Genomic DNA, 15137 nt, shown 5'->3' with positions numbered 1-15137 from the left:
TTTGAGAGCTACTGATTCAAGGACTATGCTTGACCTTAGATATGTTCTGATTCACCTTCAAGGTGTTTTTAAACATTGTTTCTATTCACTCACTTAACAAATATTTATTGAATATCTACTGTGTGCTAGGCATGATTCTGGGCTCATAGGATATGCAGCAGATAAAATCTCTGGAGCTTACACTCTGTAAAGGAAGATAGACAATAAGCATCACAAAGAAGTAAATGGTATGGTATGCTACAAGGTGATAGTGCTAAGGGGAAAAAAGAGCAAGGTAAGGGGAATTAGGAATGTCAAGTTTGGGGGAGGTTTGTAGTTTTAAAGAGGGTGGTCTGGGAAGGTCTCATGGAGAAGGTGAATTCTGAGCAAAGATTTGAAGGTCAGGGAGTGAGCCACGTGGTGTGCAGGATGAGCAGTCAGGCAGAGGGAACAGCCTGAGGCAGAAGCTTGCCTGGCAAGATCTGAGAGGTAAAGGTAGCCTGAGGGAGGGGGATAGATCCTATGGGGCCTGGGGCCTTGTGGCCTTTGCAGGAGCCATTTTGAGGAGCCTTTGCAGGGTGCCGAGCCATGACATGATCTGACTTACATTTTATTTATTTATTTATTTTTGCGGTACGCAGGCCTCTCACTGTTGTGGCCTCTCCCGTTGCAGAGCACAGGCTCGGGATGCGCAGGCTCAGCAGCCCTGGCTCACGGGCCTAGCCGCTCCACGGCATATGGGATCTTCCCGGACCGGGGCACAAACCCGTGTCCCCTGCATCGGCAGGCGGACTCTCAACCACTGCACCACCAGGGAAGCCCCTGACTTACATTTTAAAAGGATGGCTCTTACTGCTGTCTTGAAAGTGGACTGAGTTAGCAGTCAGTTTAAAAAACTGGTGTAGTTTTGCATAAAACTCCAGATTTCTGCCTTCTCTTGAAAAAAATAGGAAGATTTGGCTCTTTTGGGCTTACCTGTCCTCCTGGAGCTAAGTGGCCAATGCCTTCAGGTGGGGTATGAGCTCTCCCATTGCCAGAGTCCCCTTCACATCCTATTGCTCCCAGACAATAAACCTGAGTGTTAGTGGTTATTTATCATCATGTTCGTGCTGTTGTTTTTATAAAAAGAGGAAAATGAAAAAATTTTTGCACCCATATTTCCATTAAAAAGTGGGAAAATTAAAGATTCCTGAAGATGGCAGTGTGTTTGAAGAAAGATGGGGAGAAGGACATATTTGTTTAGAAAGTGAAAAAGAATCCAATATTAAAAACAAGCAAAATACCTGAATCAAACCAATATAAATATAAATCCACTCATTTACATCACCTGCTGACCTCTGAAGGTTGTCTGAGTTCGTGATTCCTGTTCTGCATTATTTTTTTTTCCGGTACGCGGGCCTCTCACTGTTGCGGAGCATAGGCTCCGGATGCGCAGGCTCAGCGGCCATGTCTCACAGGCCTAGCCGCTCTGCGGCATGTGGGATCTTCACAGATGGGGGCACGAACCCGTGTCCCCTGCATCGGCAGGCGGACTCTCAACCACTGCGCCAGGAGGGAAGCCCTGTAGTTGTTATTTTAATAGCCCATCACAGTGCTTTTCAGTCTGTAGCTTTCAATAATGATTAGTTGATGACTGATCTAGTGCAGTGGTTCTCAAGGGTAGGGTGGGGAGCACTTGTACACTCCCTCCAATCCCCTCCCCCTTGCCCTGGAGACATTTTGCCACGTCTGAGGACAATTTCTGTTGTCACAGCTGGGGGTGGGGGCAGGGTACTACTGGCATCTAATAAGTAGAGGCCAAGGATGCTGTTAAAAATCCTACAGTGCACAGGACGGTCCCCTACAACAAATAATTATCCAAAATATCAATAGCTTCAGTATCCTGAGAAACTCTGCTCCCAGTATAAGGGGACAATCAGTTTCCTCCCATCTAAAGGCACTCAGTTCTCCTAGGTGACTGCATCAGGGACGCAGAAGTAAGAAAGGCTGGGTTCTGCCACTTTTTTAATGTGCCTCTGGTGCATAGTAGGCATTCAAAAAATTACGATTGAAAATTGAACGTAATTACTGTGTGACTCTGAGGAAGCCACAAAGTTCCGAACTTCGTTATCTTCGTCTGTTAAATGGTGATAAAAAGCCCCCCTCCAAAGCAGTAGTGAAGAATAATGGAGATGACTGAGATAATGTCGGTAAAGCTATTGCACAGCGTTTGGCCTACAGCAGTTTCCTGTCCTTTGTCAATTTATTTCTCCTGCTCCAAACTCAGCTGAGTGACCTTGCGCAAGTCACTTTCCACCGTAGGCCTCTGTCAAATGACACAGTTGGTCTCTGATCTCCAAGCACTCTCCCAAAGCCGAATGGGACAGCGAAGTTTGCAGTCCGGCTTTCTTCCCCCGGGACGAATGGTACGGTCCTGGGGCAGCCCCACCCCCTGTCGCGGACCTTGGTACAGGCCCAGGGGGCCCTCCGAGGCCTCGCCGGGCTGCCCTTGCCCCCCGCCGAGTTCCGGGCCGTCCCGGCGCCTCTGATTGGCTGGAGCGGTGCCCGGGCTGCGCGGCTATAGGTGAGCCCGGGCGGGGACGGGCGGAACGCGCTGGAGGCCCGCCCCCTCTCTGCTGGGTCGGACGCTGAGCGGAGCTGCCGGCTGGCGGGAGGGTGGACGGACAGACTGACGGGAGGGACGGGAGGCGAGCAAGATGGCGCAGACTCAGGGCACCAGGAGGAAAGTGTGTTACTACTACGACGGTGAGCACAGTCCTCGCGTCGGGGGCGGGGGCGGGGCCGGGCTAGGCGGGATCTGGGAGAGGGAGCCGAGGAGATCTGAGGGGGTAGGCTGAGGCGCTGGGGAAAGACTGAGGGAGGAGGCTGAGAGAAGGAGGTCGAGGCTGAGGGCGGAGGCTGAAAAAAGGTGGTCGGGGCTGAGGGAGGAGGCTAAGAGGAAAGGAGGTGGAGCCTGAGGGAGGAGGCTGAGGGGAAGGAGGTCGAGGCTGAGAGGGGATGCTGAGGGAGGAGTCCGAGGCTGAGAGGGTCGCCTGGGGAAGCCTGAGGTCACTTTGGAGGGGACTTCTGAAGTCTGATGTGGAGTTTGCGGCGGCCTCCTAGAGGGGAGGCTGAGTCCGAGGGGGGAGGCAGAATCTGGTGGAGAAGGTTGCAGGGTTACATGTTACTGCTGAGAATCCGAAGGTCTCTCACTGCCCCTTTCCTTCCTCATCTCTTCTGGTGAGAGGCCATCAGAGCTCACCAGCATCCCTCCCCGTCTCCCAGCAGGCCCTGCAGTTGCTGCTGGGAAATGGGACCCCTGAGGTTGGAAGGAGAAGGATGCAACTTGTTACAACAAACTTTTTCGTTGAATAGAGATCTGTGGAGCAGCAGCTTCCTCTGTTCTAGGTCGCATTTAGGGGCTGGGGCCATGGGAAGACCAAAGCACTTGCCACCTTCCTCTCAGTCTGGAGGAGCAGGTAGACAATGACAGAGAATTGCTCTCCACTATCAGGCTGGGAGGAAGGACAGCTCAGAGTGTTCTGGGAGCACAGAGAAGCACCCGCCCAGCCTGAGGAGTCAGGCAAGGAGGTGCCGTCTCAGTTAGGACCTGAAGAACAGGAGTTATTAGCCAGGCCCAGGAAGGGCAAAGATAACAGCAAGTTGAGAGGTAAGAGAGGACAGTACATTTGAAAAACGGCAGGTCTATGTACAGAACGGTGGAGGCATAGATTTGAGGGCACAGTGTTAGACGGTAGGGAGCAGGGGTGAGAGAAAGGTTGCAAGTGATGAGGCTGGAGAAGTAAATGGGGACCAGATCATGAAGGGCTGGGCATACCACCCTAAGGAAGTTGGACTTTATTCTGAGGGCACTTGTGAATCATTGAAGTTGTATGCAGGTTAGTGACATCATCAGCTTTATACCTTGGAACTATCACTCTGGGACAGAAATTAAACTCATGAATGGAGAAGTAAGGAAGAAGACAAGGATCCAAAGTTTCTGGTTTGGGCAGTTTGATGCTGAGTGTTTGTAGAAGGCAGGGTCAGTTAATAACTTTGGGTTTTGTTTTATTTATTTACTTATTTGGCTGCTTTGGGTCTTCGTTGCTGTGCGCCAGCTTTCTTGAGTTGCGGTGAGTGGGGGCCACTCTTCGTTCGGTGCACGGGCTTCTCACTGCAGTGGCTTCTCCTGCTGCGGGGCACGGGCTCTAGGCGCGGGCTCAGTAGTTGTGGCTCGCGGGCTCTAGAGCGCAGGCTCAGGAGTTGTGGCGCATGGGCTTGGTTGCTCCGCTGCATGTGGGATCTTCCCGGACCAGGGCTCAAGCCTGTGTCCCCTGCATTGGCAGGCGGATTCTTAACCGCTGCGCCACCGGGTAAGTTCCGGGTTTTGTTTTTTAAAGAAATATTTGTTGAGATGTCTGGGGGATATCCAAGTAGAGGTGTCCAGTAGTAGGCAGTTGGCCATTCAGGTCTGCAGTTTAGAAGACAAACAAGAAGATAGAGATTTTTGGTGATTGTCAGAATACATACATACAGATGATAATTTTATTTATAGGAGAGGATGCAGTCACCCTCGCATCCCATGTAAGAAGTTGTATAGGGTGAAAAGAGAAGAGGGTCCAGGGCGGAATTCTAAGGAAGTGGACTGAGAAAAAGTCTAGTGTTCTTCATGCTCTGCACTCTCTTGCCATAGCATTTGTCACTGTGTATTGGAATTGCCCATTTACTTGTTCACACTTCTTAAAGACAGTAAGCTCCTTAGGGAGAGGGATCATGTTTTGTCTACCTTTGTATGCTCAGTCCCCAAAACAGTGCCTAGCTCATAGTAGGCACATATTTTCTCAAGAAATACTTGTTGATTTAATGAATAAAGATACAAAGGGAATGACCAGAGATGTAAGTGAACCAAAAAGTGTTGGGTTACAGTAGCCAAAAGAGGGAGGGAGTGGCCAAATGTTGGCAACAGCTGTTTCCTGTGCAGGGTTTGGAACTGAAGCTGAATTGCAGTAGACTGAAGAATGAATGGATGGGTTAAGAGGAGACATTAGGTTGAACTTTTTTTATTTTTATTTTTTATATTATTTTTGGCAAAGCTGCGCAGCATGCGGGATCTTAGTTCCCTGACCAGGGATCGAACCCGTGCCCCCTGCAGTGGAAGCACAGAGTCCCAACCATTGGACTGCCAGGGAAGTCCCTAGGCCGATCTTTTAAAGGAAGCTTGTTGGGACAGAGAGAGAGGGTTGTTGATAAAGGGGAGATGTAGTGGCTGAGAGTTGAGTATATGCAAATTCTTATGGAAAATAGCCAGATATTGGAGAGAGGGGCTAGTAATGATGGAGATCCCTGAGAAGAGACGAGGTGAGATGGAAACCAGAGCACAGGTAGGGACACTAGTCTTGCAAGGGGAAGTTCCTCTGGGACGAGAGGTTAAGTGGCAAGGAAAAGTTCAGAGATCGATCAGTTTGAAGGGGAAATGATGGGGAGAAAGTGGAGGGAGGTTTCAAGATGAGGTAAGAGAATATTCCTTTTCCTGAGAGTGGGGGAGGGCAGTTGGTAGAATAGGAATCTTGAAGAGAGATAGCTGTTATGAAAGAGGGAGCCAGGAAAAAAAATTGGAAGGATTGCTGGACAGTGGTGTGGGCCCATTTGAGGCTGGCGTCTGTGACTTTGTAGCCTTATCAGTTTGCACAGTTTTGTGATCTCTACACTCTCAGTTTAAAAAGAGAAAAAGTGGAAAGACATCCGTCTTTAGAGAAGGGAGATTTCTTACTTTTTGAGAAACTACTTGTGAGTTTTGCAGTGAGGTCACTAGTTTGGGGCTCAGTTTGGCTCTGCCACTCAGAAGCTTTGAAGTATTGGGCAAGTCATTTTGCCTTACCGGGCCTCAGGTCACTCCCCTATAAGATTGAGAAACTATAAGAACAGTGCAAAAAGCTCTTTTTAAAAAATTTTTTAAAAGTTTAAAAAAGCTGGATTGGTTCCACGACCCCAGTGCAAATATCAAAAGGATGCTCAATTCCTTACATAAAATTGCATAGTATATAGTAGGCCCTCCTTAGCCAGGGTTAGTGGATGGGGAGGGCCAATTCTATATAAAAGCATTATTTCTTTTTAAAGTCTCTCAGCAACCTGATTAAAAACTGTTAAGGAAAATGGTATCTTTGGGCCCCACCCTCAGGTACTCCCTTAGCTTTCTAGATAAGTTATCTTAGTTCCCCAGGTCTAAACCTTGGCTGGATTCTGGGTTGATAGGCCAGAGATACGGGTAAGCAGGAAGCCAGTTATATCACATAGTAATGACCTTGTGACTCCTGACTGCCCACAAATTGGGTCTGCATCTGGATGTGTCTGCCAATGCCTTGAGAACCTGTTCTACCCCCCCACCCCACCGCCCCCCACGGCTGACAAGGTTGTCTGAGGAGCCCTGGGAACAAACTTTTCTGCCTGCCTTCCCTGCTACTGTGTCTCAAAGTCTGTGTCTGTATGGGACAAGGGTCCCTCTTGAATGCCACTACATGCTGTGCTCTGGCTTGTGGCTCTGGCTGAGAGCACAGGCCTCACTAAGATTAAGAGAAGAGGATGAAAGGACATTAGGTAAAAACTAAGGAAATCTAAATAAAGTATGGACTTTTAGTTAATGATAATGTATCAATATTGCTTCATTAATTGTAACAAATACTTTTTATTTATTTATTTATTTAATTTATTTATTTTGCGGTACGCGGGCCTCTTACTCCCGTTGCGGAGCACAGGCTCCGGACGCGCAGGCTCAGCGGCCATGGCTCACGGGCCCAGCCGCTCCGCGGCATGTGGGATCCTCCCGGACCGGGGCACGAACCCGTGTCCCCTGCATCAGCAGGCGGACTCTCAACCACTGCGCCACCAGGGAAGCCCCCAAATACTTTTTATTTTACTAATGTAAAATGTTAGTAGTGGGGAAATAGTAGTGTATCTAAGAATTCTGTACTTCTTTACAATTTTTCTGTAAATCTAAAATTGTTCTAAAAAATAAGCTTTATTTAAAAAGAGAGAGAAGAGGAATGAAATCCTAAATATCCAACTGTTTAGAAGTTTCCCATTATCCCAGGCCATGTCTGTGCCAAAGAGAATTGGAGTGGCTTGGATGCTGTTGGTGGCATTCCCCACAGTGCATTGCTCCCTGGAATGAAGCCTGTTTCTGGCACTACCAAATCAATGATTAAGAGGTTGGGGCCTTTTTTTCACTGGTGCTGAAAGATCTGCCTCATCCTGATGGACTTCCAAGGAGAGAACTTTGGATGTGCAATTCACGTGATTTTGAAAATTGTTCCAGGAACTTTCTACCAGGTAGACTCACAGAGCCCTTTAGATTAAGTGAGAACTGAAGTAGGTACCTGGGAAACCCAATGTAGTTTTTAGCATTTCAGATTCGGAGTTAGAAGGGTTGACTCCCAGATCATTCATTAGCTGTGTGATCTTGAGCAGGCACATAACTTCTCTGAGTCTCACCTCAGTTCCTTGAATCTTTATTGAGCATCTATGATGTACAGGGCATATTTGTCCTTGCCTTCAAGGAGCTAGTCTTGTAGACATAAAATAGATATGTAAATAATTTAGATACAGGGCTTCCCTGGTGGAGCAGTGGTTAAGAGTCCGCCTGCCAGTGCAGGGGACACGGGTTCGAGCCCACGTCCAGGAAGATCCCACATGCCGCGGAGCAGCTGGGCCCGTGGGCCACGGCTACTGAGCCTGCGCTCTAGAGACCGCAAGCCACAACTACTGAGCCCACACGCCACGGCTGCTGAAGCCCATATGCCTAGAGCCTGTGTTCCGCAATGAGAAGCCACCACCATGAGAAGCCCACGCACTGCAACAAAGAGTAGCCCCTGTTTGCCGCAACTAAAGAAAGACTGCACAGCAACGAAGACCCAACACAGCCAAAAATAAAATAAATTAAAAAAAATTTAGATACAAGACAAAATTACATGCCATATATAAATTGCATGCAGAGGAAAAGACCATTTATTCTGATCAGGACTATGGCTGGAGCTTGAGCTGGGCTTTGTAGTATGAGGATCATCAGAGAAGGAATGACATTCCAGGTCAAAGGAACAGTCTGAACAAAGGATACTTTGGTGTGAAGGCGAATGCCATGTTCAGGAAGCTGGTAATCTAGTGCGTTTATAGCAGAGATTGGCAAACTTTCTGTAAAGGGCCAGATAGTAATATTTTAGGCTTTGTGTACCATATGGGTGGGTCTCTGTAGTAACTATTTAACCACTCAACTCTGCCATTATAATGTGAAAGTAGTCATAGATAATATATAAACTAATGGGCATTGTTGTGTTCCATAACATCTTATTTACAAAAAACAGGCAGCTAGGGCTTCCCTGGTGGTGCAGTGGTTGAGAGTCCACCTGCCGATGCAGGGGACACAGGTTCGTGCCCCGGTCCGGGAAGATCCCACATGCCGCGGAGTGGCTGGGCCCATGAGCCATGGCCGCTGAGCCTGTGCTCCTCAACGGGAAAGGCCACAACAGTGAGAGGCCCGCGTACCGCAAAAAAAAAAAAAAAAAAAAAGAGAGAGAGAAAAAGAGTGCATATGTTTTTGTGCTGGGGCAAGGTGGTGGTGGTAGGAAGTTGGAAAAGTAGATTAAGAAACTTTAATGCCAGGCTACTGAAATTGTTCTTTATTCTTTATCCTGTAGGGGATGGGGAACCATTAAGGACTTTTGAGTAGGCGAGTGATGTTATCAAAGCTGTATATTAGGAAAATAACTGGTAACAGTGTGGCAGATAGTTTGAATTGAAGGCAGAGGGACCAGTTAGAAGGTTATTGCTATAGATGAATCAAGAGATGGTGAGTTTAGTCTTCTTATCTATAAACTGGGAATAATACTCCCTGTCCTAACTATTTTACAGGGTTTTTGTGAGAATCCAGTAGGAAAATGAATGCGAATGTACGTTGACACCATAAAGTGTCATGATGTGCAAGAGGTGAACTGTGACTTACAGTAATTCTAAGTAGTGATGGTTATTTTTCTGTTGTGGGAATGAATTCCTTGGAGATATAGTGAGGTGAGTCGCCTCACTCGCTGCTGTTCCCCAGTAGATTTGGAATGACCTCCTCACACTATCCTAGTGCCTGTAGGCTCCAGGGGAAAAAACTGGGCTAGACAGACATCCTTACATGCTCATCTCACCAAGATCCCCTGCTTTTTGTTTGTTTTTTCTTTTGGTGTTACCCTTCCTTGAGGTGGGAGAGAATCTTGGAGTCTAGGATGAACCAGAAAGAGAGTTTGCCTAGAAATTTGTTGTGAAAATTCATGGGTTCTCCTGGGAGTGTATGTCTAACTGTGTCACTGAAACCGTCACTCTTTCTTCTTCAGGGGATGTTGGAAATTACTATTACGGACAAGGCCACCCAATGAAGCCTCACCGAATCCGCATGACCCACAATTTGCTCCTTAACTATGGTCTCTACCGAAAGATGGAAATCTATGTGAGTTACTGGGAGTGTCACCCCTCCCTAACCTCATCAGCTCTGGTTTCCCACATGTCATTCATTATCTCATTTTTTCAACTACTCATTTATCAAATGTGTTGAGTGACTGTTACGTGGCAGACACTGTAAATGATGGAGATTCTCTGTTTTTAAGAAGCTCACTCTAGTGCTGGTGACAAACATGTACACAAATAAATTGTACAATGTGTAAGTGCAACAATGAAAAAATGTATAAAGTGCAGAGATAATAAGGTGTGAAGGTGGAAGGGAACCTTGGAATGTTTTCTAGAGGTAATATCTGAGCAGTGTTTTAAAGATTGAGTAGAATTTAGCCTGGAGTCCAGGAGGGGACTGGCATTCTAGGCTGAGGAAAGAATATATACAAAAAGGCAGAGAGGTAAGAACAATATGGTGTGTTTGGGGAAAATATAAGTAGTTCAGTGTGCAGGTATTGCTGTAGTATAAAGTTCACAGGTGTGAGAGAGGGGAGCTAGAGCTGGAGAGGTCAGCAAGGATTGGATGTACTAAGCAACTCTGTGGCACCAGGGTCAAAAAATCCAATGGCTGGAGAAAAAAAAAAAAAAGAGTGATTGGAACTGTGTTGAACTAGATGCCAAGTCTCTAGTTACTAGAGAGTATGGACTGTCTAACATCTTGACTCAGCTCCAGCTGATGACTTTTGCCCCATCTATCAGTTTTTAAAGAGAAGCCAGAACTCTAGATTATTATGTAAAATCTCCCAGGTTTAAAATGTTGGCCCAAGTTTGTTTGTTTGTTTTAAATGTGTACAAACAAAAGCACATGAGCATATCTGTGGACCAAATTTGGTCCAAAGGTTCCCAATCTGAGCCTCTTCTGGAAGCTGTGAAGAGCAAGTGAAGTATTTTATTTATTTATTATTATTTATTTAATTTATTTATTTTTGGCTGTGTTGGGTCTTCGTTGCTGCACACGGGCTTTCTCTAGTTGCGGTGAGCGGGGGCTACTCTTCATCGTGGGGTACGGGCTTCTCATTGCAGTGGCTTCTGTTGTTGGGGAGCACGGGCTCTAGGCGCACAGGCTTCAGTAGTTGTGGCACACGGGCTCAGTAGTTGTGGCTCGCGGACTCTAGAGTGCAGGCTCAGTAGTTGTGGCGCACGGGCTTAGTTGCTCTGCAGCATGTGGGATCTTCCTGGACCAGGGCTCAAACCCGTGTCTCCTGCATTGGCAGGTGGATTCTTTTTTTTTGTTTTTTTTTTTTTGCATTACGCGGGCCTCTCACTGTTGTGGCCTCTCCCGTTGCGGAGCACAGGCTGCGGACGCGCAGGCTCAGCGGCCATGGCTCATGGGCCCAGCCGCTCCGCGGCATGTGGGATCTTCCCGGACCGGGGCACGAACCTGTGTCCCCTGCATCGGCAGGCGGACTCTCAACCACTGCGCCACCAGGGGAGCCCTGGCAGGTGGATTCTTAACCACTGCACCACCAAGGAAGTTCCACAAGTGAAGTATTTTATTTTTTATTTTTTATTTATCTATTTTTTTGCGGTACGCAGGCCTCTCACTATTGTGGCCTCTCCTGTTGCAGAGCACAGGCTCCGGACGCACAGGCTCAGTGGCCATGGCTCACGGGCCCAGCCGCTCCGCGGCATGTGGGATCTTCCTGGACCAGGGCACGAACTCTCGTCCCCTGCATCGGCAGGCGGACTCTCAACCACAGCGCCTCCAGGGAAGCCCAAGTGAAGTATTTTAAATGAGAGATAGGAACAGGCATGCATTTTAGAAACAGGGAGGCCAGTTAGGAGGCTGTCACAAGGGTCCAAATGAGAAAATAAAGAGGGGCTGGAGGCCTATGTTGTGTTTTTTTTTTTTTTTTTTTTTTGGCTGCGTTGGGTCTTCATTGTTGCGCGAGGGCTTTCTCTAGTTGCGGTGAGCAGGGGCTACTCTTCGTTGCAATGCATGGGCATCTCGTTGCAGTGATTTCTGTTGTTGCAGAGCACAGGCTCTAGGCGCGTGGGCTTCAGTAGTTGTGGCACACGGGCTCAGTAGTTGTGGCTCACAGGCTCTAGAGTACAGACTCAGTAGTTGCGGCACATGGGCTTAGTTGCTCCACGACATGTGGTATCTTCCTGGACCAGGGCTTGAACCCATGTCCCCTGCATTGGCAGGCAGGTTCTTAACCACTGCACCACCGGGGAAGTCCCCCAAGAAAATATTAAAAAAAAAAATTGATCCTATCTTTAAGTGAGAAGAAAAATTAATGAACATTTATTGGTGATTGCTAGGTATCAAGCCAGAGCTACTTGTTATTTCCTTAATGTTTACAGCAACCCTAATTTGGATCACTCTCCACTGTCCTCACCCCACACTCTATTTTTTATTAAAGAGGAAAACTCGTCCTAGAAGCTTCCTAACAGATTTCCCCCTAAATCTCCTTGGGTCATTTGCTGTCCTTAGACCATTCACCAGCAATTTGATTCTTGGGGCTGGGTACACGCAACCAAATTGAGATCTCTTAACAAGAAAGAAGGGAAAGAATGGCTCTTTGGGAAGCAACCAACAGTAGCTATCATAGGAGATAATAATACCTTATTGGAGATTACTTCATCTGTGTGGTATGCTTATTGTAAACTTCTAAAGCAAAACCCTAGTATAATCTCTTTCTGAAATCTCTAGACCTTGTTCTCTTTCATGTGATCTTTTTCCTTCTCTGGCTCTACCTCTTTATTGAGTATGAGTCGTTAGTCCTCTTCCCCTCAGCAGTGTTTCTTTGCATTCATCCCTTCTTTCTTCTCCTTTCTCTGGGCTATGATTCTAGCATCCCTTTCCCAAAGCACAAAGAGCCATTTATTTTAGTGTCTGTCCTGAAATTAATGGCTTTTGAGAGTCAGTCTTGAAAGAAGTTCCCTAGACTGCTCATAGAAGTTTCTGTACCTGAAGGAGACACGTTGAAGTTTTTTTCACACAATTTCACCCTCTTTGGTTCCTTCTCCAATTCTGTCTCTACACGTCTAATTAATCTGTCCCAGAATCTAAATCTTCGCTTTTCATCCAGGCATCTTCCTATTTACATAATAAAAATCCTGCTCTCTTCCTTGCCTTGGATGCTAATTTTGTATAGTCCCAGTCTTCTTATTCATTGCCTTCTGTTCTTTTTTAAATGTCTTTATAAAATATTGAATAGATATGAAAGAATTTTTATAAAATATATGTAGGGTATAAAGAATCACATTATTACTAATACCACCTAGTTTAAGAAAAGGAGTATTTCCATGACTGCTAAAGCTCCTGTATGCCCTTCCCTGATCCTGTCTTCTTCTCCATAGTTAACCTCTGCCGTGAACTTGGGATTTATTATTTCCTCGCTTGTCTTTATAAATTTACCATTATGTATTCTTTTTTTCTTTTTAAAATATTTATTTATTTATTTTATTTGGCTGTGCTGCGTCTTAGTTGTGTTACCTGGGGTCTTTAGTTGCGGCACTCGGGGTCTTTAGTTGCGGCATGTGGGATTTGGTAGTACGGGATCTAGTTCCCTGACCAGGGACCAAACCTGGGCCCCCTGCATTGGGAGTATGGGGTCCTAACCGCTGGACCACCAGGGAAGTCCCTACCCGTATGTATTCTTAAATAGTACATGTTTTACATGTTTGAATGTTACATAAGTGGAGCCATACAATGTTTATTATGTGACTTGCCTTTTTTGCTCAACATGTTCCTAAGAGTCATTCATGTTAATACATGTAGCTGTATTTATTTTCACTGTATTTCATTGAAAGAGTATACTACAAGTTGTCTATTTTATTATTATTGGTAGGCATTTGGTTTGTTTCTAGTTTTGAGCTGCTACAAACACTGCTGCTGTGAACATTCTTGAGCATGTTTCTTGGATGCATATATGCTACAGTTTCACAAGGGGATGTACTAGGAGTAGAATTGCTGGGTCAGGACATTGGTACACAGTCACCCTTATTAAATAATACCAAAATGGTTTCCAGTTGCCGCCAGTGTAGAAGAATTACAGTTGCTCCAAGTCCTTGCCAACACTTGATTTTGTTATATTTAAATTTTTTTACCAGTTTATGTTTCGCTTGTTACTGGTGAGGTTGAGGATCTTTTTACGGGTTTCCCCTATTGAAGTTCCTATTCAAGCCTTCTGCCCATTTTTCTTTTTGATTGTCTGGTTATTGTTTTGTTTCTCTTGGATACACAGAATTGGGTTAATCATTATCCCTGGCTTATAAGCATCTAAAGAAGGTTCATGCTTGGCCTTCTTTTTTTTTTTTTTTTTTTTTTTTTTTTGCGGTACGCCAGCCTCTCACGGCTGTGGCCTCTCCCGTTGAGGAGCACAGGCTCCGGACGCGCAGGCTCAGCGGCCATCGCTCACGGGCCCAGCCGCTCCGCGGCATGTGGGATCTTCCCGGACCGGGGCACGAACCCGTGTCCCCTGCATCGGCAGGCGAACTCTCAACCACTGCGCCACCAGGGATGCCCATGCTTGGCCTTCTTTTTAAAAATTTTATTTTATTGTTTATTCATTCATTTTACTTAAATATTTTAATAACGCAGTGAACTTCCATATTCCTACAACCCAATCACTCTTCTAAATTTCATGTTTATCATTCTCTTGCTTATCATATTATGTTTATCATGTATGTACGTGCCTAAACAAGTTATAGTATTTATTTACTTGTTTTTGAATTATTTTAAAAAGGTATCATGCTCATGTAGTCTTTGGGGACTTGCTTATCTCTCACAATATTATAACTACTAAAATCCATCCACCTTGTTGCATATAGCTATAATTCTTTAATTTTTCTCTGCTGGATAATATTTCATGATGTCAGCATACTGCAATTTATCCATTCTCCTGTGGTCTTAATTTGTATCTAGGTTTTTAATGTTAGGACCATTGTTACTATGAATATTCTTGTACATGTCTGTTAGTGCGTATAGGCAAAATTTTCTTATGGCTCTTTCTCTGGGAGTGGAATTGCTGGACTGTAGAATATGTGCATATTAAATGCCAAGTTGGTTTTCAGTGTGGTTGAATGAACTGGCAATATATAAGAGATACCGTGATTCACATCCTCTCCTACACTTAGAATTAGACTTTAAATTTTGCTAATCAAATGGGTGTAAAAAAACCAATATGTAATTATGGTCTTGATTTGCATTTTGCTAGTGACCAGTGAAACTAAACATCTGTTTATATGTTTATTAGCCATTTGTATGTCCTCTGCTGTGAAATGTCTTTTCATATCTTTTGCCCATTTTCCTCTTGGGTTGTTTGACTTTCTTTTTCTTAACAATTTGTATTAGTTCTTTATATATTCTGGTATATATAGTTCATTGTCAGTATATTGCTGTAAGTATTTTCTACTTTGGTTTTGTTTTTTCAATCTAATGTATCTTTAATGAACAGAGCTTGTTAATTTTTTAAAAAAATTTATTCATTTATTTATTTTTGGTTGTGTTGGGTCTTCGTTGCTGCGTAGGCTTTCTCTGGTTGTGGAGAGGGGGGCTACTCTTCGTTATGGTGCACAAGCTTCTCACTGAGGTCGCTACTCTTGTTGCGGAGCTCGGGCTCTAGGCCCGTGGGCTTCAGTGGTTGTGGCACGTGGGCTCAGTAGTTGTGACTCGCAGGCTCTAGAGTGCGGGCTCAGTAGTTGTGGCGCATGGGCCTAGTTGCGCTGCGGCATGTGGGATCTTCCCGGAG

At 45.6% G+C, this 15137-nt stretch overlaps 1 protein-coding gene across 1 annotated transcript in view; it reads left to right on the top strand.

Annotated features, from left to right (window-relative positions):
* Positions 1-2588: 2588 nt before the first annotated feature.
* Positions 2589-15137, top strand: part of HDAC1 (histone deacetylase 1) — a 47152-nt gene continuing 34603 nt past the window's right edge. The window contains exons 1-2 of the mRNA XM_081217410.1: positions 2589-2724; positions 9327-9439. Coding sequence (XP_081073536.1) covers positions 2676-2724; positions 9327-9439 — 162 coding nt within the window. The 5' untranslated portion in view covers positions 2589-2675. The remainder of the gene's footprint in view (positions 2725-9326; positions 9440-15137) is intronic.

The sequence above is a fragment of the Mesoplodon bidens genome, assembly GCF_964165515.1.
Source record: "Mesoplodon bidens genome assembly, chromosome: 2".
In the NCBI taxonomy this organism is placed as follows: domain Eukaryota; kingdom Metazoa; phylum Chordata; class Mammalia; order Artiodactyla; family Ziphiidae; genus Mesoplodon; species Mesoplodon bidens.
This window is presented reverse-complemented; position numbering and strand designations above follow the sequence as displayed.